At 38.6% G+C, this 27,587-nt stretch overlaps 1 protein-coding gene across 4 annotated transcripts in view; it reads left to right on the forward strand.

Moving 5' to 3' along the window:
* The first annotated feature begins 222 nt into the window (after positions 1-222).
* Positions 223-27,587, forward strand: part of TSC22D1 (TSC22 domain family member 1) — a 97,558-nt gene continuing 70,193 nt past the window's right edge. For 3 of the 4 annotated variants that reach the window (XR_001293355.2, XM_013948360.2, XM_013948362.2), the window contains exons 1-2: positions 223-308; positions 849-3,706. Coding sequence is in view for 3 of the 4 variants with exons in the window: in XM_013948360.2 (XP_013803814.1) it covers positions 882-3,706 (2,825 nt within the window). In the remaining variant the exon portion in view is untranslated. Of the gene's footprint in view, positions 309-839; positions 3,707-27,587 lie in introns of those variants that run through there. The other variant, XM_067292367.1, reaches the window with a different exon arrangement.

Below are 27,587 nucleotides of genomic sequence, written 5' to 3' on the forward strand. Positions count from 1 at the left end.
GAAGAGCCGGTGCCGCCTGTTATAAAGGGGGAGGAGGCGGCGGCGGCGGGGGGAAGGAAGAGCGTGTGGAGCGGAGCCTCCTCTAGAGACAGCCAGACACAGAGGGAGGAGAGCGCGGCTGCCTGCCTGGCGTCCCCCTTCCTCCCTCCTTCCCTTTCATGGACTCTCTCGCCGCGCTGCCGCGGCTCTTCTCCCCTCCTCATCCCGCCTCGCGAGTACCCAAAATGATTCAGCTCCATGGCTGCCACTGACGGGGATGTCCCTGCCCGGCTCAGCCTGCTGCTGCCGCCCTGCCGTGTGCCGGTCCCGTACGTATCTGCGCCCTCCTCGCTACTATCGCTACTACGGGGATGGCGGGGGGCGCCGGGGCCGCCCGCGCCCCGCCGGCGTGGCGGCGGGGGAGGAAGGGGCTCGGCCCGGGGCTGCCCGGCCGCCGCGGGCATTTCCTCCTGCCGCCGCCCCCGGCGGAGGAGCGGGGCCGGCGGGGCGGGGGGAGCCGCCGGGGGGGGACCCCGAAAGGGGGGCGTGGGGGGGAGGGAGGGAGAAAGTGAATGGCGAAGGGCTGGAAGTGTCACATTCAGAGAGGCGGCGGAGAGCCGGTGCTCGCCCCCTCCCTGCCCCTGTCTCGGCGGGGAGAAGGAGGCGGCGGCGGCGGCGAGGGGGGTGGTTGGCGGCGGTGCCGAGCCGTCTCAGCCCGTGCTCTGCGTGTGTGCCGGGGGGGGGGGGGGGTTTGTGTGTGGTGTCTCGCTGCCCTGCCGTGAACGCCAAGCTAACTGTGTGTGTGTGTGTCTGTCTCTCTCCATACCGGGGGATTGCACTCTTTAAATACACCCGATACAATGCACCAGCCTGACTCAGCCGCAGACATTAGTGCTAGGAAGATGGCGCACCCGGCAATGTTTCCTAGAAGGGGCAGCAGCAGTAGCAGCGGCAGCAGCTGCGTTACCGCTCCCAATGCGCCAGGTACCGGTGTGGGGAGCGCTGCCCTCGCCGCCGAGGATTATCAGCCGCCGTTGCTGGTCCAGCCGCTGCCTCCGTCTGCTGCAGCATCTTCATCGGCAGGTCCACAGCCGACACCCCCTCCTCCACAAAGCCTGAACCTCCTCTCACAGTCTCAGCTCCAGCCACAGCCTCTGGCACAGACTGGAGCTCAAATGAAAAAGAAAAGTGGCTTCCAAATTACCAGTGTGACCCCTGCTCAAATATCGGCCAGTATGAGCTCTAATAACAGCATAGCTGAGGATACGGAAAGCTACGATGACCTGGATGAGTCCCACACTGAAGACCTGTCGTCTTCAGAAATCCTGGATGTTTCTTTATCCAGGGCCACTGACTTGGGAGAACCGGAGCGGAGCTCTTCTGAAGAGACTTTAAATAACTTCCAAGAGGCAGAGACTCCTGGGGCTGTTTCTCCAAACCAGCCTCATCTTCCTCAGCAGCACCCTCCTCTGCCACATCACCCCCAGCAGAGTGTTGTGATCAATGGAAATGTTCACCCCCATCATGTTCACCATCACCATCATCTTCACCACCACCATCATGGACACCATCATCCATCGCATCCTGGGATGGGCAGTACACCAGTTTCTGGAGGACCACCACCCAGTCCATCATTTAGAAAACTCTCAACAACTGGAAGCTCTGACAATGTTATATCAACTGCACCAGTTTCTGCTGCATCATCCACTGGTTCTCCTGCGTCTGTTATGTCTAATATCCGCACTACAAGTACTCCTGGCAATTTAGGTGTAAGTCCTGCTACCGGAACTAGTACCTTAAATAATATGAGTGGTGGTAGCTCTAGTGTGGCAAGCAGCATGCTTGGTACTATAAATTTAAGTAACATCCCAAGTACTGGTAATGTAAATGCTTTGTCTGGAACTAGCAGCAATGTTAATGTGAATATCTTGAGTGGTGTTGGCAATGGTACGAGTGCTTCCTCTAATGTCATTAACAATGTTACTAATCCAACTGCAGGAATGGCAGTGGGATCAAGCCAGCAGCAACCCGCAGCTGGCACATCAAGGTTTAGAGTTGTAAAATTAGATTCTAGTTCTGAACCTTTCAAAAAAGGTAGATGGACATGCACTGAATTCTATGATAAAGAAAACACTGTGGCAGTTACAGAAGGAGTAGCAGTAAACAAAGCAGTAGAGACGATAAAACAAAACCCGCTTGAAGTGACTTCTGAAAGGGAGAGCACCAGTGGGAGTTCTGTTAGCAGCAGTGTAAGCACATTGAGTCACTATACAGAAAGTGTGGGAAGCGGAGAAATGGGAGCACCTACTGTGGTACAGCAGCAAGCATTTCAAGGTGTGGGTCCACAGCAGATGGATTTTAGCAGTACTGCTCCTCCAGCAATTCCAGCATCTAGTATACCACAGAGTGTTTCTCAATCACAGCTTGCACAAGTTCAGCTGCATTCTCAAGAAGTCAGCTATCCACAGCAGAAGCAAGGGGTCCAGCCTCCTGCACAGGCCAGTCTAACCACTGTTACTGGGGTTCAGCCAGCCCCAGTTAATATACTAGGTGTATCCCCATCTCTGGGCCACCAACAACCTGCCATTCAAAGCATGGCTCAACAGCAGCTCCCGTATTCTCAGCCAGCGCAGCCTGTGCAAACTTTGCCAGTTGTACAACAGCAGCAGTTGCAGTATGGACAACAGCAGCAGCAACAAACGGTTCCTACGCAGATGGCCGCAGGTCATGTGAAACCAGTGAACCAAAACTCTGTTACAGGGGCTATGCCAGACTACATTCAACATCAGCAGATCCTTCAGACTCCAGCGCCTGCCATGCAGCCCAGTTCTGCAGGAGTGGGAGCAGGCACGCCGGTTCCCATTGCTCAGGCACCAAGCATGCAGCCTTCAGTACAAGCACATCCCGCTGCTGCCCCAGCTCAGCCTGTTGCACATGCGCCGGCATCAATACCTGGCGTAGGTGCCAGTGGTCAAATGCTCAGTGTTGGGCAGCAAGGAAGTGTAGCCACTGTGGTGCAACCACCTTCTGCTGCAAACCAAATTCCACCCCCAGTTATGCCGTCAGCAGCTGCTCCTCCATCTTCACAAGTAGTGCAGCCTGTGCAGACAGGAATAATGCAACAGGGATTACAGGCTAGTGCTTCAGGCCTTCCTCAGCAAATGGTCATTGCTCAACAAAATACTTTGTTACCTGTACAGCCGCAGGCCCAAGCGGTGGAGTCCGTAGTCCAAGGAATGACCAGCCAGCAGCTGCCTGCCGTTAGCCCTATACCTTCTGCCACTACTGTTCCTGCACCAAGTCAAGCTAGTTCAGCTGTACCTCCTGGCATACCTTCTGCTTCTATAGGTTTGGGACAGCCGCAGAACATAGCGCAAGCATCGGCTGTACACAATGGGAATTTGTCTCAAAGTGTTAGTCAGCCTCCGTTGATATCAACGAGTATAGGTATGCCAGTAGCACAGAGTATGCCACAGCAGATACCACTAAGCTCTACCCAGTTCCCTGCACAGTCAGTAGCTCAGTCAGTTGTAAGCCAAATTGAAGATGGCAGACGTCCTACAGAACCTTCCTTAGTTGGTTTACCTCAAGCTGCCGGTGGTGACAGCAGTGTTGGAGCATCAGCTGTTTCAGACGGCAGTGGTAGCAACATGCCATCCTCTGCTTCCCTATTCCCACTGAAGGTACTGCCATTGACAACACATCTTGTTGATGGTGAGGATGAGAGGTAAGATTGCCTGTAACTTTATTAAAAGATACACCGTACGATAGCTTGAGATGCGCTAACTTGCAGCTCTTATTACAGCCGTTCTGTGAGATGAAGCGCTGTGATATTTTTGTCTAATTACAAATATTGTTTCTCAGGCTACGGTGCATGTAGGTATATTAAGATATTTGTTTTTCTTTTAAGGGGGTGGGCTGTATTGATTATCCTCTGGAACTGCTGCGTGGGTGAATTGTGTTTAACAATCTGTGACAATGTGTGTGTTACCACCGTATAGAGGAAGACAAAAGAATACTGTGGAATGTGGGTATGCTAGTGGTGATTGTAAGTTAGATTATTTATTATACTGAAATAATTAATATTTATTCTTAGGTAGGTTTTTTATACAAGCCTAGACTTCATCCTGCCTCAGCTTCTCTTTTCAAGTATTGATCTTACTCAAGTTGAACCAGTTGCAAGCCTGTGGTGTATACATAGAAGCCTTCTCTTTGACAGCCAAGAGATGCTTTAGGCAAATGAGTATGGTGGGAAAAGGGAGATTCAGCAACACTGTTGTGGCTCTTTAAATTGAACTTGGGGCACTTCTGGTTTTGGTGGTTTTGCTTCAAAATATTAATCCATTGTGAGAGCAGCTCAGGCCTGTGGAGGGGGCGGTGAGGCTTTGTATCTGATGTGCCTATTCTATGCTGTCAGAGTAACAAACAGTACACGTTCTCCCACCTTCACGTTCTCAAATAAATGAGAACTGGTTGGTCTTAATGGTGTGTGCACATGCATGTGAATGTTCTGGTTTCTCTGACAATGTGCGCAAAGAAGCTGTGTCAGTTGCCAAAGGCTCCTGCACGTGCAGGATAAAGTGGTCTTAACAGTGGTTTTTAAAGTGCAGTTGTTTAGTATTAATTATGTCTGTAAATTCCTTATTCTATTGAGGACCTGTTGTGATATGACAAATGAATAGGAAGATTGTGCTTCTTCTCCCAAATAACTTATTGTCTAAAAAAAAAACCTATGTTAATGAGAGAAGCAGAAAATTTAAGACAATTTACCTTGAAAGTGAGGGGAGGATAGAAAAGAACACTGTAAAAGAAAAACTTGGATTGAGAGAAGGAAACAAAATAAAGCACTGAACGCTTTTCAAGGTGGGAAAGAATGTCATAGCAATGGGAGGGGAGGCACTTAAATTCTGCTTGGTGCCATAACTTAAAACAGGAGAAAAAACAGTGGGCAAACTTTAAAAAAAAAAAAAAAAGTTTGTGGTAGAGGTTGGATTCTTAATATTGAAAATGCTAACTCTATCAGCAGCCTTTGATTATGCTGATCATGAGGTGTTGACTGTCTTAGTGGCTTTCATCACTTCTTTCTAAGATGCCAGAGAGCTATAATGAGTAGCAGCTTGTCTTCCAGGAGTGCTAGAAGACAAGTTCCAACACTGTTCCATTTTGATTGTTTTTAGTCAATAAGTATGTGAAGGTGGTAGAAGACAGATTGAGGTGTTAAAGCCCACAATGTCACCATAGCGCTACTAATAGTCAGTTTTCATGGAAGTTTGTTTTATTTGCTTTTCTTTCCTCCAGTCTTTCTAAACTGGAACACTGATCTGCCTTTTCCTTGGGGCTTTTTATAAATATATATATAAAGCTTCCAAGAGGTTCCAACTGAGTAAGGGAATCATAAGCTTGTTGGTATTGAAAGTGTTTTGAGAAATCACATCTAGCACGTGACTGTACCCAGATTTTAAGAGCACGTGTTAGCTGTCTGTCGTGATCGCTAGTTTTTCCCAGAATGTCTAAGTCTCTGAGTGTAACAATAGCCAGAAATGCCTTCTTCCTCTGTTATTTGGCTGGCCAAAGATCACATCCTTTTTTCTCCCATGAACGTTGTGTCTTTATTCTAGCTGTCATCTCCAGGTAGACTTTACTTTTGTTTAACTACAGTTGGAAAATCATTTAGATGCTTTACATAGAGCAGGATATGGCTCTGTACTATTAAGATTTTTTTTTTGTGTTGCAGTTGTGATGAATTCACTTCTGTGTATAATGAGAGAGAGAATTTATGGAGGCACCTTCTCTCTATGTATCTCCCTCTAAAACAAAAAAAAAATTAGTGAGACTGCGATTTGCACTTTCAGGGAATCTCATGTCAAGGTGTTGTATATATTGTCCTCTTGGCTCTGGAATTGCTTTTGGTCTGGAGCTTGGATCTTGTCACTTCCTAAAAGTAGTGCAAGATATGTTGTTATTCTCTTATCTTCGTGCCATTGAATGTCTCTGGTGAGAACTCTCTTGAGAGTTTTTGGCCGTTAGATTATCCTCTTTTGCAGGAGGCAGAGGGTAATGTATTATATAAGTACCTAAATGTTTAAAGAGCAGATATACTGCAAATATGCATACAAGTGAAATGAGGGTGAAATACATATTTTTATTGTTCGAGATAGATATTGATACATCTGAAGTGGTTCTAAACTTGGCCAGGGAAAAAGGAGGAAAAAAAAATGCAAGTGAAACATGTAAGTGATGACATAATTGGGCTGGTGAAGAAGCTGTAAAATTCCATTTAGTGTGCCTTTGAAGAAACATCTGAACCATGTAATATCTTGTTTAGATTAACTCTCAGCTTTCATTAAACCCATATATAATTGTGTATAAAGACATGGCAACATCTTTAAGTCTTCAGCCCTGTCCTACTTTTTTGAATACTATTTGCAGTCCTTTCTATGCCTGTTATTAGGGCATTGTCTTTTAAATGTAGACAGCATAGAGTACATCTGTTTTGAAAACAGTAACCATTATTTCCCCAGTATGAATGAGTTTTTTTAATCTCTACTACAATTTGAAATAAGAGATATGAAAAATGAACTGCTTAACAGAATGCCCTATGGAAGATTAATTTGCAAAACTCATTTGTTAAAGAGAAGATGCAAACAGTACTATTAAATTTTCTGTATTAGAAACTAGTTCCTCTGACTGCTGTTCCTTCAGCTTCTCAGGTATGCCTTAGGTATTTAAATGTTGGTAGACTCACCGTCTCTTTTAATATTTCAGTCTTCAAAAATACAGGCCATTTCTTTTGAAGTTAAGTGTTTCTCTCTCTTCTTTTCTTGAGTCATGGTACGGATTTTGTTTTGTTTTAAACACATGATTTTCATATAGTTATTTCCTTAGACTTGTGCCTGTTACCTCAATTTATGCAGTTCAGTTATTAAATCCAATCCATTTCAGACATGTTCTTCTGAGCTCAGTATTTAATCTTTAAAATTGTAGAGGAGGATTTCATTTGTTTTACTCTAATGCTTTTGAAATCTTTAAGTATGGAAAACATTGTGCTGAATTCTTTTGTAAATTTATACTTCACATTGCAAAATGAGTCAGTTCTATATCTTTCTAGACAATGCTTCATTATTCTACAGATACTCTCAAGACAAATTTGTGCAGATGACAAGAACAATTCTTAAATTACCGGTAAAGTGAAAACTTAAATACAGTAAAATACATGGATTTTTTTTTTTAAATAGGGGCTGCTGTAAGTGAATATAAAACCAATTTAATTTTAAAATTCATATACCATTACTCAAAAGCAGATTTTATAAATGAAAGATGAGAGAACTAACAACTTTCTGTCTTTGTCAGCATTTTCTGTAGAGTTGCTTTCATTCTCTCATCTGATATGAGTTGTTTTCACCTGTTTATGCATTTCATCCAGCAATGAAGCAAAAGAGAAAGAAGGAAAAGATAATAAACCAATAAAATTGACATGGAAATTTGAAGTATTGTTTATTATCTTAATTTCTCTTCAAAGAGAAAAAGATATAAGAAGTTGTTTTATTAAAATCTCCTTACAACTGGACAGATAGCAAAAAAAATTCTGGAAGACATTTTATGTATAGCATGTGTATTTTGGCTTGTTATTAAATCTGTGGAAAGCCTGGAAGATTAAAGCTGAACATGTGAATTGACACACTTGTAAACAGACTCTCAAGAATCTCTAGTAGTAATCTCTAGTAACTAGTAGTAGCTTGTAAAGGAAGAGAGTACATTCAGGAAATTGGGTAAAATATCGTATCCATGGGTATGTTGTATGAAGATCTGTCAGGTACAAATGAAATTCTTCTTCTTTTTTATATAGATGTAGGTTAATATTTGTTGAAGATGTTTATAAGCAGTGGTGAATTAACATATTTGAAAGTAGAACTGCAAGTTTCAATTACATATGTTTTTGTGATAACTGTTTTGCAAGCTTTGCTTTTTGTTTGATAAGTTGTTTTGGCATTTATATGGACTTGGAGATTTTATCATTTGCTGCGTATTTGGGAAAGAGGACAAAGATACTTTAAGAAGGTACTTCACAACAGGGGTTTGCATGGATTTATGGTAGTTTATGTGAGTTGCATCATTAGTCCCCATAGCAGCAGTGTTACTGTCTTCCATTTTTCAGAAGTTAAATTCACTTTGCAGACTTGCCACCAATTTGAAAATCACAGAATTTGACTTCCAGACTCTTTTTTTTTTTTTTTTTTTAAGTCTGTATCTTCAATTTGACCATTTCTGGAACTTGAAAAGCATTTATCCTCAATAATAGTAGGTCAAATGAGTGAATAGAGAGAGCACTTTGGTGAAGAAAGTATGGTTACTGTTGTGTCATTCTGCCAGGTTCACCTTCTCACTTCATCTGATGGAATAAAATTCCTCCATTGGAAGAAGGGACTTTGTTAGTTCTCTACTGTAAATAAAGAAGAATAAGGAGGAATTTAGGGTCTGTGTTTCATATATCTACTGGCCAGTTCTAGTTGAACGAGTTAGCGGCTCTCCCATACATCTCTGCAGCAGTCTTGATTCACTGTGACTCTTGTGGATTGAATTCTGCGATGCTGGACACTAGTTATCCCAAATGAGCACGTTTTTCAGTGTATGTAATGACAGCAATAGCTCTGCCTTCACTATGTGGTTGTAGTAAGGGTGAATGAGTGAGCTTGACAGAGGCAGAAAGCCATGATACCTGTTTGGATGGGCCTTTCTCTGGGGTCTCACAGACACGGTCCCTCTGTGCCATGGTACATTTCGTACCAAGGATTGCTACAGTGCTTGGTATTCCATTGTCTTTAAGGACAGGAAGAATCAGCATATTTTAAGGATTGTAAAAGCAGTAATTTAATGCTGTAAGCAAGACAAGGCAGGCTGTTGGAGATGCTGAGAAATGTGCTTGTCCAATTGATAACTTGATTTCCAGAAAATGTTCTTTACCACTCTAGTTTTGGCTGCTCTCTGGAATTTGTCAATGTATAAGCAGGCTAAATCATCTATGTATGTGTATGCCAAAAAAAAAAACACCTTGAGTTTTAATGCTGAAAAGCATTAAATCTTTGCTTTCTCTAGGATTTGCTTTCTTAAAATTGCAGGCTAAACTGGAAATTAGAATCATCTGTTCCTCAGTTTGTGTATGGGCAGTGGAGCGTTTCAGGCTTGACAAGTTACCATGATTTAGATAATGCTGCAATAGAGTAATGACTGTAATGTTAACTGGTAAGCTACAAAAAAAAAAAAAAAAAAAGCCATTATGCTGTGCCTTGCTTAAGTGTGAGTAAAAAGATGTGTGACTTGCGCAGCTGTGCTACAAACAAAACTATAATAACTAAGCTCTTCACTTTACAGAAGGTAATGCAGAATGTGAGCTGTATAGGGACAGGCCTAAAAAGGCTTAGGAAGTAGATAAAGTTGTAAACACTAATATTTCTAGCATAGTATTGTGAGAAGAAATTATGCACACAAATATCAGTGCAATAATAGCAAGTGGATTCTTGGTATGACCCTTCTTGGAGTAATATGATGTGATCTGGGTTTGCAGTATGATATAGGTAAACCACAATCAAGAACAGAAAAGCGTAATGCGTCTTTGTTCTCATTGGTTTTATGCTCTGGTTGTTTTCTGTTCTTGATTAACTTACATATTATACACATAGCACATTTTATTCTATTACACTTTTACAAATGACTTAAGTGGGCCTATACTTTTCCTTTACTGCACTTTGGGCACCCAAGACTACACTATTAAGCAAAAGCATACTTTAACAGCACATTAAGCAGGGACTACAGGTAGGAAATTGTGATTATTCAGTAAATTATTTCATGGTAACAGTCACTAAATAGAGAACTGGTAATTACTCAGTGTAACTGTACCATAAAGAAACCATAGTCTAAAACTAAAATGGAAAAGAGTGACTCAGGAAGAGTGACTGGAGATACCACTCTCTCTGTGAATGTTTGAGAGTAGGCTAAAATAGAGTTAGGAATTGCACGGTGGGAGTGCTGCATAATATGTGTATCAAACTGGGGCAGCTAATTAACTTTCTGGCTTTAACGTCTTACTCTATAACAACTTAACTCTTGGCCTGTCTTTGCAATTTGCTAACAAAGTAATTGTGGCGCAGTCTGTTGTGGCACAGAAGCCCTTATCGGCTCATTTTGTGTGAGCCACCACATCTGTTATGCATTATCAGTGTTTGAGGCAGGATTTTGTTTGTGGTTAGTTATATGCAAAAGTCTCCATCTTCCACTGAAGCTGGAGAGATTTTTCTGAGAGAGAATTAGAGGTTACAGAGTTTGACAGGCAGGGATTGTAACAATCCTATACATGCAAATGCTGAAGAGTATTGCATGTGATAGACTGGATATTTTATCATTGTTAGTTAACTTAAGGAGTAACTGGCTTGCTAGTGCCTCCTAAATGAGGTTTTCTGACTTTGGTGCCATGCAGAGCTTAATGTTACTCATCACAGTACAAATATAACATTACACTTTAACTGGACTTGTAAATATTTTCATAAAATTGAACACTTTCAAAGTAGAATCAGATGCATGTTTAGGTAGACTAGAACAGTCACAGTAAACTCTTCTAGCGTTTTCCCTTGAGCCAGCAATTCTTCTGTTATAACACTTTAAATTTTTTTTTGGCATTTTATTATTTTTGTACTTCAGAGGTGACTTGTGAATTTTTCTGCTCCACAATTTTAACTTACATTTATTGGTTGTGACTTCATCTAAGTTATTTTCATATTGTTGGTGACTTAACTATTTTTTTTTACTGTTTAGTGAAACTCTGGAGAATTACTAATTAGTCTTTTTATCATAATATTTAAAATTAGAGAAGGTGTCTATTGAGCCTAAATACTACTGTAAATTTAAAATAACTGCTACATGAATTCTTTTTGAGGAGGGGTGGAAATCATTTAAATTAGGTCGTGAATGGCAGTGAATTCCAGTGTATAAGTATCGCTCCATGTGTATATATGGAGTCAAGTTCTCACCACTGAGCTAAGCATGTAAAATATATGTTTAGGTATTTTCCTAAATTTGGGGACTTAGGCCAATCTGTGCTGTGGTATGTTAAAAAAACCTTTTTCTTTTTTTTTCTTCTTAAGTAAATGCTTACTATGCTGCTTTCATGAGGTGCATAGCACCAGGAAAGCTTCACATATTGAGTACCTTTGATATTTGGGACGCATAATTAAGTATTGTAGGCATTCAGGCTTGAAGTTCTTGTCCCAGTTTGTGTTTCTTCTTGCAATGCAGGGCCAGCAGTGCTCCAAAAGAGTCAAGGTGTTTTTTCTTTGTTCAACATAGAACTGCCTCCTAAACAAATTATCCTTTATTATTAATCTTCATCGCTGAGGTTATAGGTTTTTTACAAACTGAACTGGGGGCAGAACTTTGAAAGTATTTAAGAACAGAGCAGGAAGTAACACAGTTTAAGGTTTTTCATCATTAAGGATTAGAAATTTAACACATTTCTAAAACTGACCATAATCCTTGAAGTGCAACAAATGCAGGTACCACAGATGTTCATTTTTTTTTTTTCAAGAAAACTGAGAACTGCACTTCGTATTTTATTTTATTAAAATTTGAGGGGTATTTTGGTAATCTGTTTATATACTTTTGAATGACCTGTTCTTTTGAGTATAGTGGAGGTGTACAGATTTATAATTTGCTAAAACAAACACCAGAAGATCTTCTGTAAGTTTAGGCTTAACTGAAAGATACAGATGGGCCCACAGTCTGCTGAAAAGATGCAGACTATTTCTAGTAAGGTATAAATTTGAAGACTGTTTCCTAACCTGCTGCTGCTAGGTTTTCTAAACTACTGAGCTAGGCAAACTGTTTGAGTTTGTGCTGGAGTTAAGTACTTTTTCAACTTTCTGTTTGTATATGTCTTTTTTTGTTGCTGTTGTAATTAGTGCAGATATCCAACAAGAGCTTTGCAGGACTCTGATTTCTTCATGTGTAATGAAGAGTTTGAGCTTCTGTATCTGTTGCTTAAGTAACAATATCAAAGTGCTGTGTTAAATATTAGAGACAGTACTTAAAGCAGCTTAAAACACAGATGTCTCTGTGTGCCTTTAGTAATTGTTTTTTATACTACTATACTGTAGTATAGTTCTTAAAGATGGAGTATGTAGATGTGATAATTTCAACACAAAGTGGTATTGGTATGTGTTTATCTCAGTTTCCTGAGTATTACGCTCAATTCATGCCTGTAAGATCAGGAGGTACCAACCAAATGTAACTTACCATGTTTTCTGCAAGCATTGCTGACTTCTTATTTGTAAACTGATGTTTTATTGGTCAGTAATAGTAACAGAAATAATTATTGTTAGCCAAGTCTGTGCTTGTGTATCTAGTCAGCAGTCCTTTTAATGGCAATGTAAGTATCTTGTAAGTATCTGAACTTGGTATCTGTGGTGAGTTGCCTGTGCTCAGTTTAGAAATGATATTTTTCCTCTAAGTGTTTGTAAATAAATGTATGGGATAGAAATACCTTCTAATATTTTTTCAGTAACTTTGAAGTCCAGCTGCACAATGGAGAGGGATGAAATCCCTGTCAAGATGAGAGAGAGCTTAAACTCCTTTTAAGCTTCCTCTGACCTTCATTTCACCCAACTCTGTCACAGTTGTGTATGGGTGAAAGAGAGATAATGACTGGCAATCATAATTTATATAAAAAGAACTGAAGAAATGAAGACAAGAACTAATTATGTTAAACTTGTGTTTCTAAATACACAGTGCTGTTGCAACTAATAAGGTCTTAGGAAGTCGTTTAAAGAAGTGAGTATCGGTATTAATTTCCCTGTATGAGCTATCTCCAAACTACTCTGAGAAAAGCCCTTGTCTTAGCCTGGGTCAAAATGTAACATCTCAACAGAGTGCAGAATTTAATGTAGAACCTTATTTTATTCTATTCTCCACCCTCGGATTGCAGAGAATATAAATCAGAAGAGTGAAGAAAGATTGTGATTAAAAATAAAATTCAGTACCTCTTGTGTGATTGCTTTGACTTTTGTTTTGACTGCAATTTTGAAATCTAGCTCTTTTAAAGAAGAGCAAGCTAAAAATGCTGGCAGAACCTGAATCATGTATTGCTTGTTTAGTGTATGTTGCAAGTGAACTGGGCTAAGCTTAGTCAAAAAACCTAACTTCTACAGATTTTTCTGAAAGATTACTTTCAGCTTGGTAATTCTCCTCTGACAAATGGTGCTAGGATTTCTTCTGAATATTCATTTCTGCTGATGGTTGTAGTGTTTTGTCCTAAATTTGTTTATGTGCTAGGCTTAAAGACAAAATAGTTGTGAAATTAAGATCTGATTAAGCAGAGGAAATGTTTTCAGTCTTCCATTTCTTAGTTTCAAACACTTACAGACAGGAATGGGAGAAGTGGACCCGGATTTGATGCAGGTTCCTGCAGTAATGCCTGCCTTACAGAAAGGCATGTAGGGGGAAGCAGAAGGACTCAGGTTGTTTGATTCAGTCGTGTGTGGAAGCCTCTGCAACGTATTGATTGTCATCATCCCTTGATGTCAGTCACAATTCAGGATTCTTATAAACTCATAGGCGTAAGCTCTGAATACTTCTGAAATCTGGCGAGGGAGGATTTTATAGCAGTAGTTTGTATTCAGCACTATTATTATTTTTGTTACAAGCCATTCAGTGACAATCTTGATCTACCTTTAACTTGAAATATCTACTGAACTATTTGACTCAATGTCGGGGGAAACTTTTGGGTTTAAAATTCAGTATGTTACCTTATCTGTATGTGTACACATGTGTATGGGAATATTTAAAGCTTTATTATTATTTTTTTTTAAATTGCTGACTTAAAAGGAGCAGTTGCTGCTCTTATGGTTCCATTTCTTACACTCTTACAAAATAAAACCAAGTGAAAATAAAATAAAAGGAACCATGAGTTAATGACTGCATATTTTAAGTACTTGTTAAATTTACTGTACTATTCAGATGAATTCAAGGTATAAATGTACCTCTTTAATCTATTGAATGAGGTTATGATGTTAAGGATGGATCAGCATATTGCTCTGCCAAGTGTTCTTTAGTAGGCCTAATATCCTAAATTGGGTGAAATGGCAAGTTGTGAATAACTGTTTAGGGAATGGTGCAAGATGTGTGTGTGCCTCCTTGTTCTTGTCTTTCTTTCCAAGTTTGTAAGCCTGTTTACAGTTCCACAATTCCTTGCAAAAGAGGAGCTCCTCAGTGCGTATTTGATTGGAGATGGAGGAGGGAGGAAAGAAGGCGTGAAATATGTGTATGATGATGGCTTTGGTTTTTGTTTTTCTTTCTTTTTAGTGGGGAAAGGGTATATGAGCATTTTTAAGCTTTCTCTTTGTGAAATGGCATTGGGCTTATGTGTGTTTGAGCTAACTATATGCAGTTGTTGGCAATGTAGCCTCTTATTATTTGTGTGGTAGTAGCTAAAAGAGCTGGTCCTGAATTGGGGCTCCACTTTGCTGACTGCTCTATAACAAAGATCAGGAAATATAATCTTTATTCAAAAGGACTTGGTGTCTCCTGTACATATTATTTCTGAACTGATTTGGGGTTAGGGGTACTTTAAAGCGGGCAAAATCTTAAATGTTTTCAGTGATCTATGGAAAAAACCATAGCAGCAAAGCAGGATAATAATCTGTATATTGCTGCAGAGATATATTTTGTTAATAATGAAGGACACAGTCTCTGGAATATTACTGCACTGGAACTTAATTATTTGTTTGAGCTGCCATTTTGTCATGGTCAGGGCATGGGTGAGCTTCCGTAAGGTTTTACTTTCTCTGCTTTTGGGATGTGGATATTCCTGGTGCTGCTTGCTTATGGTGGAGCACAGAGATGTCATTGAGCAGTCATCTTAGTGCACTGGAAATTAACATGTAAATGGAAGAAGGACCTGCAGGGGAGGATATTTTTGGCTTCTAGAAGAGCACTGTAGTCTGTAGAAGAGGAAAAATAAATATTAACATGTTATAGCAGACAGTTGTGACTAGCAGTAGTTATCTTCACTTTTTGCATTTGTCAGACTCTCAGAATCCAATCTCTGAGAATCTTTAATGTGTATTTTTGTTACCCAGATGATATTTAAAATACTTAGAACATGCTTTTCTAGTGGATGTGGAGCTATTAGATGAAGGTATTTTGTCTGAAAGTGTTGCTGAAACAGCTCTCTCAAGAATTTTGTAAGGAACATTAAACAGCTTCAGTGTGTGTTCATATGTATCTTCACACAGAAGACTGCCTTGAGATTTACTGACCTAAAAAGTGTTTAAGAAAAATGTGCAACCCTCCCCCTACACCTAAGCGCTACACCTGTTAATTGGAGAAGCATATAAGGAAACTTGATTAAAAAAAAAAAAAAAAAAGCCTAAACCATCCTTTATGTTCCAGGAACATAAAGCATAAATGTCTTAAAAAAAAAAAAAAATTACTTTTAAAATATACAACAAAAAATAAATTGAAGACTTAGATATCCTTTGTTCAATGACAGACTTTGCATATTCCATTCAAATTTAAATCAGAAGATCAAGTCAGATCAATGCAAGATCCTAACAATTACTCAAAATCCAAATCCTCCTTTCTTCTTTCTTTTTGGCTTTTAAAAATCTTGTAATTAAATGAAAATATAGGTACTTTTTAAAATTACTTTCTCAGAGTTGCTGTCATATAGCTTTGGAACAGAAGTGCTTTATGGTAGGAACTATGCATGCTCTCTGGGACTTAAGAGGAAAGTTAATAGCTTCTGGCTTAAGACTATAGTCTTAGGGTGTGTAGACAGATCTTCCTATGGCATTGTTTCTTTGGCCGTTAGAACGGTCACACAGATTGCATTAGTATAATAATATTGCAATGTAGCTTTGCAGAATTTGGCATAGACAAGTTGGCAATGTCAGGTCCATGTTGTTCAGAAATGTTCAAGGGTAGAGCTTATATTTTTCTGTAGTAAATTGTAATATGTATATGTAGACCTTCTTTCAATGTTAGAACTTCTTAAACCATTAAAATATAACCTCTTCTTAAAATGTAACCAATATGCCAAATTATAAAACTTCATTTTGTTATCTACAGGAATATCAGGATGGGCAAAGAATTCATGGTAAAACAAATTTGGATTCTGTTTTTTTTCAAAAGCAAATTTGTTCGAATACTTTTCAGTTCAGTGAATTTACTGTCTGTACTTCAGGATAAATTTACACTAAAATTATTTTATACATTCATACAGTAATTTTTCTGTAGTATTTATATAATGCTTCTTCCAGTGTGGCTGATGAATATTGGATGTTTCAATTTGTGCCTATCAGTTGCGTGTTGTCAGCCGTTGACCTAAGTTGCGCATGTCTAAAGAAGATGCGAGATAAAAGAAACAAGTCTTTCTAAATCATGAAGTTGCTGGAAATAGCAATGCTTTTCTTCACATAGAGTTAAAAGAAGTAACTACCATTGGTAGTTAAATCTGGCTTAAGAGACCACAAAGAAAATGTACCAAATGTAATCACTGGTAAAAGTAGGTAGTTTTGTTTTTTGTTGTTTTTTATGAAAGAAAATCCAGCCACATCTGAATTTTTTTTTTTTAGTTATAATGTCTGTCAGTGAATGTAACCAGCTTCTCTGTGGCTGTTCTTGGGTAGTAAAAGGTTTATTGTAATCTTGAACTGGTAAGAAATGGTCTGTTTGAAATGCAGTAGCTGAGGAGAGATTTGCAGTCATTATTTCTGGTGAAGTAAGCAGTTTTCTCTGTGTGGTAGATGGATGTTAGCGGGCTGAACTAAGATTGCATAGGTAGGAAACATCAAAACTAAGACTAGCTCTTGAGTGCTGACTTTTCTGAAAACTAAACTACAAAAATTGCATTAAAATATAAGGCAGCAGACATCTAAAGCCACAGAGGCCCACCACCACAGGGAGAAGTGACTTGTGGAGAAGCTTTTGACAAGGTAGAGCGAGTTTAGTACAGCCTGGCTGGTGTGGCTGAGTGTTGTGGGGGTGCTGTGTGCTCCTGGAGGTGGCTGTTTTAATTGATGCCTTAACTATTGAGGCCAACATTCACCAGGATTGTAGATAGTGGAAACAATTGGTCTACTTTAATTGTAGATTTACCAGTTTAGCATATTTTATGTACATGTAACTTTCATTTTAAGATTTGTTTGCTTTTCATGACATGAACTGGTTGTGTTCCAGCTTCACTGGATATTCAGCGTTCTGAATATGTACTTAAATACTGCCTTGACCACTTGCCCCTGCTCCTTTCCTGTGCTGCTTGAGAGAATGCATTAAGAAAAATGAAGTCCCAGCCTTCTTGTTTTAAGTCTGGAATAGTCTTGCAGTTGTTTTGCCTTCTACATTGCGTCATGGGCTTGTCTGTTGGTCTGGTCCAGTTCAGTTCAGGATCTGCTGTTCTCTGCTTGAGAACACTTGATGGAGAATTCATGCTTTGGTTCAGGAAGACTAGACTGTTGGTGAATCTCAGCAGCAGAAACAACAAAAGGAGGTAAGAGAAAGCATAATATGAAAAATTAACCAAGTGCGAAGTTTGCGTGTTGCTAGTTCATCTCTTCAGACAGTGGGAAGGCCTCCTCTTGTATTTTTTTCCCTTCTGTCTTCCTGGAGAGTTGCTCTTACTTGGCCAGAAGTCTTTGGTCTTGTCCTCTTGGGCTGGGTTTGTGCTGCTTGTAATGTTTGGTGCAACAGGAAGCAGAGCCGCTGTTAGGACAGGTGGCTCTCCTTTTGTCTTATAGTCACACATACGTTCCCCAAGTAACTATGGAGAATCTTATCTGGTTGCTTTTGCCTTCCTGTTTTTCCAGTCTTAACCAGTATTACCCTGGTTGGATTAATATGTTTAATTTAGAGTTCTAGCTCTGTTGCACAGAATTGCTGCCAAATGTATCAAAATGATCAATTGGTTTTGGTATGGGCAAATACAAAATCCCGAATGGCTGTCTTGTAACTTAAGCAAGTATTTGAATTTGAGTCTTTAAAGATGTAATGCTATATAAATTAAGGCCTGCTGTATCACTGAAGCCTTTACTAGAACATTTCAGAATAATAGTGTTTTTTTTTTAATGACTAAGTATGATCTACAGGGATTAGAAGGAATTTAAAATGAAATAATGAAGTAATACCTAAAACAAGAAAAACAAATCTCTAAAGCTGAATGGTAAACGTAAATCGGACTTCTAGTTGAGACAATGACTCATAAGGAGCCTAAAGCTATAATACGACTCTCCCCTTCCCCCCCCCCCCTTCTTTTAACTTATTCTAAATGAAAATTAGCTTAGAAGCAGATCTGGCCCTTCGTATGTGCCCTCAGATAATTCAGGAACAAGATGACACCAGTAAAATTGAAACTTGGCTGATACCAAGCTGACAAAGAAAAGAAATTGTTATAACATAGGGTTAGCCTATTGAACTCATTGTCGCAAGATATCGTGGAGACCAAGAAGTTAGCATTTAAAGAAAAAACTGTGGGTGTGTTTATGTATGTTTATTTAGGGAAGTACACGGAGTTATAATAGTACTCAGGGAAAGGTAAATGACTCTTGGCTTCAGCTTCTAGGACTGCTGCTAGCTAATCCAGGGGAAACAAATGCATCTCCCTGAGACAGGCTTGCCATAGCTACCTTCTGCAGTGACTTTGTTCTGGAGTATCAGGTGCTAGAAACTGTTGAAGACAGGATACTCCTGCATACTTTCTTCTTCCAGACTAGAAATAAGCTACAGTATGAGTCCTTACTTATTTTAACTTTATTGGAAACAATTCCAAAGTAGGAGGAATGTCCTTAATGTTATAGCTGTCTGCAAAGGACTCTGAGTAAAAGGAGGAAACTAATGGAGTCAAATGGAAGAAAGGAGGTACAGAAGAGGACCATACCCTTGACTTGTTTATAGAAATGTGAGCAATCAGAATTGATCATGTGGCTGCTAAAAGCTAGTGGGAATGCAATGATGTGTTACTGATTTTATGGAATAACAAAAGTTTAAGGTTGTTGCATCTTTAAGGTAGAGGAAAGACATAGCAGCTACGATGCTCTTTCAAAGTGTTGTTCAGAAATGAAGATGTGTCATGTAAGCAAAACCAAGATATATTAACAATAAAAACTCATTCACAATCGTTATTTTTCAGGAAGCTGTTCTCGTGCTTGAAAAATGTAATGGTCAGCACAGCAAGGCTTAAAATAGCACTTTGGATGCTACAGCACTGACATTAGAGCCCTACTGGCAAACATCCAAGAGGCCTGTAAAAGAAGAAGAAAAATACTTTAAACGCTATATTAAGCTAAGCTTCAAAAGACAATTTCAGATGTTTGATTTTTTTGAACTTTTAAAAGTATATGTCTATTCAACAAAACATTTGAGAGAGAACTTGAAATCCTGTGATGAGGAGTCACTTCATTAAAAACAACCATTCCTGTTGGAAAAACAAAGTAACTTTAATGCTATTACAGGAATGCATATAGGGTAGCTAACTGCAAGGAAATGCTAGAGTTGTAAGGAGTAATGTGGAAGCTGCAACAATAAGGTCCAAAGAATAAATTTTAGCACTTGAATTTTTTCTTTTTTTCCCCTTCTTATGCAGGCAAGTGTTTGAAAAAGATGCTTCAGGCCTTTCTAGGATAGCTTTTCTTTATATAAATGCATGGTTAGTGGTTATGTGAAGAATTGATGCGTGTGGCTTGTCATTTACCCTCTTCTGGATCACTGCCCACACCAGGAGGGGGACAGCCTCTAACAGCCTCTGTCTCCCTCTCCTCCGCCAGTCACTCGGTAGTTACGTTCTGCCTCAAGGGAGGAAGGATACCTTCTGCTGGGATATTCCCTCTTAAAGCTTCTGCGAGTAACTCCATTAGCTGTTGCTAATGAATAAATAGGCGGTAGCAAGCATTTTAAAAATATCATGTCCTTAATGTTATAGCTGTCTGCAAAGGACTGAGTAAAAGATGTGAAATGTTTCCCTTGTTTCCCCTCCCAATTCTGTCAGGTAAATGCTGTAACCAAAACTGCTCTGAACTGTCTTCACAGTAAAAAAGACAGCAAGGCAGTTTCACTGGATATATGACTGCGTGGTCAGTTTTGCAGCCAGAGCACTAATGCTTATTTGAAGAATGGTGTTAGGATTCTGTGAGATTTGGCATAATTTTTTCGAAGCATTCACTTGGAGTGCTTTTTTTCATTTGCATTTACACTGTTTCAAAACAAAAAAAAAAATCCAAGTTATACGTTCTCATGTTATGCCTTATCCTAGTGAGTCACACTGGGGAAGAATTTGACTTTAAGCTACTTGTTTCCTTTAGGGTTTGGTGACCTCTGATATGTTTGCAGATCTGCTGAGCATCTGATATGTCAGCAATTCTAGAAATTCGGAAGTCCTGAAAAACGTGCTTCAGAAGTTTAATCCACTTAGTTTTTCTGTGACTTTATTTAGAGTGTCTAGTTTGTGATGTATTGAAAATAGCTTTCTTTTCATTGTGTTGTATTTCTGCTTTAAGCCATCTGACAGTAGAATATTTATGAAGTTAAGTACAATGTGCATATCTTGCCTGGTCATCCTGTGGAAATGAATGTTTTGCTTAATGAATTTGTGCTTGGAAAAGATCTGAATATGGTCCCAAAAGAATATTGTTGTGGGAAAGACTTAAGTTAAAACCTGGGTTAAAAAAAGTCCCAAGTACCATATCTATTTTTCCTTATCTGTAGCCATCAGATAAATATTCCTATTGTATTTGATTTATAGCACCTGTTCCAGGAATCATGGTTTAGAAGCTGGAGGAGTCTGCACACTTTTCAGGGGGCGTACTTGGTGTTCAGAGAAGGAAGATAAGACTTTAAAGTGGAGTGGGTTTTTTTGAGGGGGTGGGGAGGAGGCGGTTATACAAACATAAAACTATTATGTCACAAGTTAGTGGTAGAATGAGTAATAAATTTAAAAATTCAGAAAGGCCTATTGATCTTGTGGTTTTTTTAATGTGAAAAAGTTAGCAAAAGTATTTTAAATTAATCCCAGTTAATAAAGCTGAAAAACTACTTTGCATTTGGTATCTAGAAAATGTTAAGGTATCTGGAATGTTACCTGTGGGTGGCAACAATGGATAATATTGGCGGAAATTATTTTGTTTGGCTTAAAATACTAAAGTAAAAGCACCAAATAATATGCTCCAAATCATTACATGGCCTTATAATTAATGTATAGGACCAGTTAGCAAATGTGTTCTTTGCACATAAGTTTACTGTTTTGGCATGAAGCTCTCCAGTTGGTGGTCTGTCTTTTTTTTTTTTTTCCTCCTGTAAACTTTTTTACCTGGTTGGGAACACCTGTTCATCTAGTGCTAACCTTTTTCCATTTCCATAACCTTTCCATGAAGCATAGTGAATATGTGATTAGAAAGTGCTGTGTAACACTAAAAATAGGATTAGCTGCTAAGTGTGTTCTACTTACACTTTGACTACTATTTGTGAAATTAGACTTGTATATCTATTCCTCATTCCAGATAGTCTGCATTTGAAATTTGCAGTGTATTATTGTGTAATTTCTGTCAGGGAAGCTTCATTCAGACCTTTCCTAACCATGGGTTCTTGAATTTGTGATACTAAAAAGTAAAAAAGCCTCAAGGGCTTTCACAAAGAGAAGGAAAGAAAATACAGACCTCTGGTAGTTTAAGTCCTCCCTTCTCCAGACAAAACAAAACTATATATGCACATATACATATATAAAACTTGTCTTAGTTGGTTGTTCAGTTTTGCTAAAGGGATAACTGTATTTTCTATGACTTTGTAAGTAATCAAAGATCATATTTTAAAATGGGTAATTTTTGGCTCCCTCAGTGAGTGGGTCTGACAGGATCGTGTATGGGTGTGCGCACACAATGTTGTGCCTATTACTGTGCATACCTTTGCATCTCTGTAATCAGAAAAGCAACAGCTTTCTAAATTTTGGAATGACTAGTGCAAACAAATCACTCCAGTTCCAGAAACGATACTGAGAATTGCACCATTTTACTGGAAGACACAGCTTGAAGACTTGCTTCTGGTGTGTTTCAGCCTTCAAGAGCATGGTAGAAAAGAATAATATTGAAACTTCTACCTGTTCATTTGGAAATATTGATAATCTTTATTTAATAGGATTAGGTCTATACTATTGAGAACTGCTTGGAGAGAGCTGTTCTGGAATATCTGTGGACAAATAATGTCCTAATTTTGCAAGAGGACTTGTAGACCTGGAGCGAGATACAGGAGGAGGAAGCGGTTTTGAGAAGTCCTGCTCAAGAGGAGGGTTGCTTTGGTGATGCTTCCAAATGAGCTTAATTGAGTGCAATGTACTACTTCAAGTTTAAAACCTTGTTTCAAGCTGCCATACTTGCTCATTATGTTAGATTGGCTAGTTTTTTCAGAAGCATTTTCCACATGATTGTTGACTGGATTCCCCCCCACACCCCCCAAACTGATGAGCGTTAATCTTTTCTTTTTATCTTCAGCAAAAGCTTATGTTACGCTATGATTTTTATGAGCAATATTTGCTTGAAGTATGCAGTATTGGTTAATAGGCTGTGGGGATGGATGGATTGTTACTGCTGCTAGATGAGAATTTAAGGTAAGGTGCTCCTGGTAAACTTGTTAATTTAAGTCATTAAAGAGAAAAAGTAGCGTTCATTCCATTTTGCATTTGAAAAGAACTGTTTGCATTTGGGAAATGATCATGTATGTGTAATTAGAGGCTTGAGACTAATGGAAGAAAATTATGAAAGAGGTTTGCTAAATTTCTATATTTAAATACTTTGGCTTGGTTAATTTGCATGACTTAGATCCTTCCCCCTGCCATCAAAGAATTTTGGTACCACTTTGGTGTTTTTTCTTTAAACTGTGTGTCAAGTGAGGAAGAAGAGAAAGCTCAGCAGAGGAAAAGATAAGGGAGCCAGAACAGCCCAGTGCCTAATTCTTACTATGTAAATTGCATTGAAATTGGTGACTCCTATGTCAATACCTTAAAAATGCAAAAACAAATAAACACTTGCAAATTATGTAGCTCTCAACTAAAACCTTGTTACTCTTGTAAATATCCGACTTCTTTCAAAATATAAACTCTGGTAATACTTAACAGCTTTAGAAGCTCTCAAATGGAAAAGAATGGAAATGCACAAGTGTAATTTCTGTGATTGTGTTTATTAATAAATGTATTATTCATCTAGGATAAGACTGAAACATACTTTTGCATTGTTTGAGATTTACATGGAAAATGCAAACTGTTCTGAGGACTGTGGAACCTGATTCAGGTACTTGTGTAACACTGTTTTTCTATTTTGGTTACGATCATCTGATCCTCGCTATGTTATTAAAAGCTTTTCAGTTATTGCACAAAAGGACCTTATGCTGCATTCTGGGATCAAAACAAGCTGTTAAATTCTTCTGTTTGTACTAATAGTCTATTTGTCCTCTAAAGGTTAATATAATCAGTTTAAATAATTAGCTTTCTAATAGAAAGCTTACTTAATAATTAAAAAAAACCCCAGCACCTGAGGTTTAATGTGTGGAAGCTTAGGTAGGAGGAGAGATCAACAAAAAAATCTTTTGCTTAACTTTTTAGTTGATACTTGATTATTCTTGCAATCCTGCATAAATCTAGGAAAGGGATTGTTAAAAGATGATGATCATGATTTGTGATATAGCTATATTGCTTGTATTGCATCTAGGTAGGTTTAATGCCAAAGCATTTTGATAAGTGCTTATTACTTCTAGATATTTGGAACCCATTTTCCTCTGAGGAAAAGGAAGAGTTGCTATAGCTGTGGAAGAAACTTTCTATTGGAATTTACTCTTAACCATCTAAAAAAATTCATTGGTATTTTATATCGTAACTGCTTGTTTGTATGTTTCTGCTTTTGTCTGAAAGTTTTCTACGGGAACACTGACAGAAGGCAGAAAGATGTGAATTGCTGTAGTTCAGTACTGACTTGATTACGTTTGTTCTCTGAACCTCTCACCTAGCTCTTGCACCAGCTGGTTGTTAATAATATCATTCAGCATAAAGCAGAAGAGTATTTGAATGTTGTACACTGAATCCCTTATAGTATCACCCAGTATATAGTCTGGTTGTTTTTCTCCAGCATCATGAGCTTTTGAACATGTTTCAGTCCTAGCCAGGCTTAAAACAAAGTGCTCTGCTCATCTTCCTTATGGTAACTCATATTAGTCTCAAGGTTGACAATTTTTTTTCTCTATATGATTTTGCTTAAATGATGTTTTGAAAAAGCTTCACTTATGAACTTGCAAAATTAACAGTAGTTCAGGCTGTTATGGAGCTTTTACAGAGATGTTTTTGGTCTGTTTTCTAGAATTTACCATCTGAGATTTATTATGAACAAGCTTAGGCTCTGGTCTGATTTGGTGTGGTATTTCTATGCTGATTAACCAAAATTGCTGATAAAGGAGAAGGGGCAAAGGAAATACTTTAAAACCTTTTGGAGGGGAGGGGGCGGATAGGAAAGGATAAGGATAAAAGGAGTTATTCTAAGTGACCTTGCCTCAATAGAATATAAAATAGCTCTAGCTATGGCTGTTCACAACCCATATCTCAGTTTATTTTCCGTAAATTAAGGTAGCTGAAACACTTAATTCATGTGATAATGTTTAAGGTGAGGATATTTTTGTGCCAGATCATTTAACATACTGAAAATCCTTTAATGAACACCAGAAATAGGAATTTGGGTGCCTTCCCTTTGAGGCTTCTGATTTTTCACAACTTTGACTTTTGTGTACAAGTAGGTTCTCACTACTGCTTATTCTACACTTAATTAACACCTCACTCTTAATGCTGAAATTTTCTATATCCCTAAGGTTTTTAATAATGTAGCTCTAGCTTAAAACACACATGTACTTAAAGAGTTTTCATTAAAGTCAGTGGGATTATTCATGTGAGTCATTTTACATCTCTTCTATTGTGTTTGCAATATAGTGTTTTTTGTAACATTAATGTGACTATTAGTTTGTAAAAACTAAAATGGACTTCATGACGTTTAAAAAAAGCCCTTTATATTTAAAACCTTACCTTGTTATACATATTATAAATTTTAAATATGAAATGCTCATGCTAATTTCAAACTCTTGGCCCAGTTTACGTAAATCGCTGTCTTTAAGGAGTCTCAAGTGACTAGAAGCGTTTACTTAACAACTAGGAAGGAGCTATGTAATCTTCTGCGGCTTTACAAACCCTTTAATTTTGTTTATGCATTTGAGTTAATGGTAATTGAAAACCCAGCACTTTTTTTGTATTTCCTATTCTAATATTCTTGCTTCAAGAGGTATTGCATTATTTACTTTCTCTTCTCTTAGTTTATTTAGTAGTCTTGCCTTGTACTCTCTTCAAACACAATGTGTTCCAAAGCGTCCTGGTGAAATTCCCTTGAAGTCAATAAAAAATAGCATTCCTGAATATTACTTGCTATCTTTGCTCCTTCTGGAACTGGCTCTTTGAAACTTCTGCTTCTCTTCACCTTTTCTTTTTTCATGTCTTTTCATGTTTCCCGCATTAAGTCACAGATGGATAAAAGAAAATCCAGACATTTTCTGCAGCTCTCTCTTGGCTCTCCAGCTGCAAAACCGTAGTTATCAATTTAAAAAAAACAAAACAAAAACACAACGCGTTTCATGCTCGGATTCAGGATTGTATCAGCTGGATAAGAATTTACCATCGTTATCCACTTTGCACCCTTGAAACAAACTTGAAGATACAGGTTTTGTTATGTGATGTCCTGTTTTTGCTGTATATGGATTTTTAGTTATGGATCCATAACAGACTCTTCCCATCGGTTGAGGTATGGCTTACTGCCCAGAAGAGGTTCTCAAGTAACAGAGAAAGGCTTCCCCTAAACCGGGAAAAATCGACTTGTGACACATGTTTAAACAAAGCTTCTTGCTTTGATAATGAGATGTCAGAATGATATGTTAAATATACAATTACTTGTATGAATGGCCTTGTAGTGCATTGTGCGTTAATGAAAGTGTCATAGTTCCTGCAATGAAAAAGCCTGTTTTTCCAAAAAATTAGTATACAAGTCTCTTAGATGCAGCTGCTGTTTCCTGTAATGAAGAACCATTGTTCCCCACCTTTGCAAAATGGGCAGGAGGAGGAGAAGGAAGGAGGAAATCCATTAGTTCCTTGCCTTGGTTGCATCAGAGACTTGGGAATTGGTACTCTGGAATATCCTTATTATTTCATTTGATAAATTCAGCACCTTTTAGAAGAACTGTTTACAAAAGTGTTTTACTCTGTGGCAAGAAAATATGACTACTCATTCAGCAATTTTTAAAAAGAAATGAAAATAAAAATGGGGACCTGTGATGTTAAAATAGGAACCCAAGGAGGTGCCTCACTAAAACAGTGGTAGTATTCTTTCTCCATTTCAGAACTGAAATGAAAATCTTAAATATCTTAGGTTGATATGTAGACTGCAAACCTGACTTGTATTGCTCTCTTTAAGCTTGCAGTTAATTCTATTTTTTTTCTCTAGAACACCTTCAGTTTACTTCCTGGTGCACACCTACAGTTTGTTTTAGTTTTGTGCCCCCCCCCCCCACCCCAAAGCATTTTCAAGGAATTTGGTTTAGTTATCGCTCTAAGTTTCAATCACATGTTCGTTTTGAACAACAGCTTGCTTCTTCATAAGGCTATGTGTTAGCTTTCTCTGCTTGCTGTCTGCATCTCTCCCCTCTCCCTGTTTGTTCTCTTTATTTGAAGCTTCAAATGGGACAACCTTTTGGGGAGAAGGAAGGAAGACAAGTGTGGTCAATCTACTGCAGTATCCGGTCTCTGATAAGCTGCACAGTTGTGGTTCTGATTATTGGCCATATTTAGTTTAGTGAAATTCGATAATGTATTTGACTTCAAGTTTTACCTAAAAGTAGTAAGTTTTAGCAAGCTTTGGAATTTATGTACGGTTCTATATCTTAAGCATTAATATGCTGTATTTTTGATTTTATCTTTTTAATTTAGTACTCTGTAGTTTGAGAGAGAGACCACTTAGTTTTATGTAAACTAAAATTTCTTGAAAGACCATAAAACACCTATTGTTTCATGTGTTCTGTAACTAATGCTTGTCTGTCTCACCCTTTGTATCCTTTTAGCCATATCATTTCCCCCTTCCTGACGTCTTCTGTCTTGGGATTCACAGTGCAGTCAACAAAACTGCCTTGAGTTCAACTCTTTGGCATTGTGTATGTTGTTTTTTAGATGCTCATTTTGGGGGAGGTATGTAAGGAAAGAAAGTCTTGGTTTTGTTCTTTTTTACTGTAATTATTTTTCACCGGTGTTTGTAGAGGAGAAACAGAAGTCTGAAGTAAAGAACCACTAAGTGTGACAGAGTGCCTTACGCGAACCTGTTGTCCTGGCTTTGTCTGTTTGCCAACTCTTCCGCTTTTCATGGTATGCTGTTACCCTATTGCTTTAGGCAGCAACCTACAAGTTTTTAGACAGCTATCAACCTATGCAGGCACTGGAGTTTCTTCCAGAGGAAGCTGCAGCCATGTATGCATAGAGCAGGCACACAGGTGTGGAAAGGCATGTGCATTGGACTTGC

Source organism: Apteryx mantelli, chromosome 1 (genome assembly GCF_036417845.1).
Source record: "Apteryx mantelli isolate bAptMan1 chromosome 1, bAptMan1.hap1, whole genome shotgun sequence".
Lineage (NCBI taxonomy): Eukaryota > Metazoa > Chordata > Aves > Apterygiformes > Apterygidae > Apteryx > Apteryx mantelli.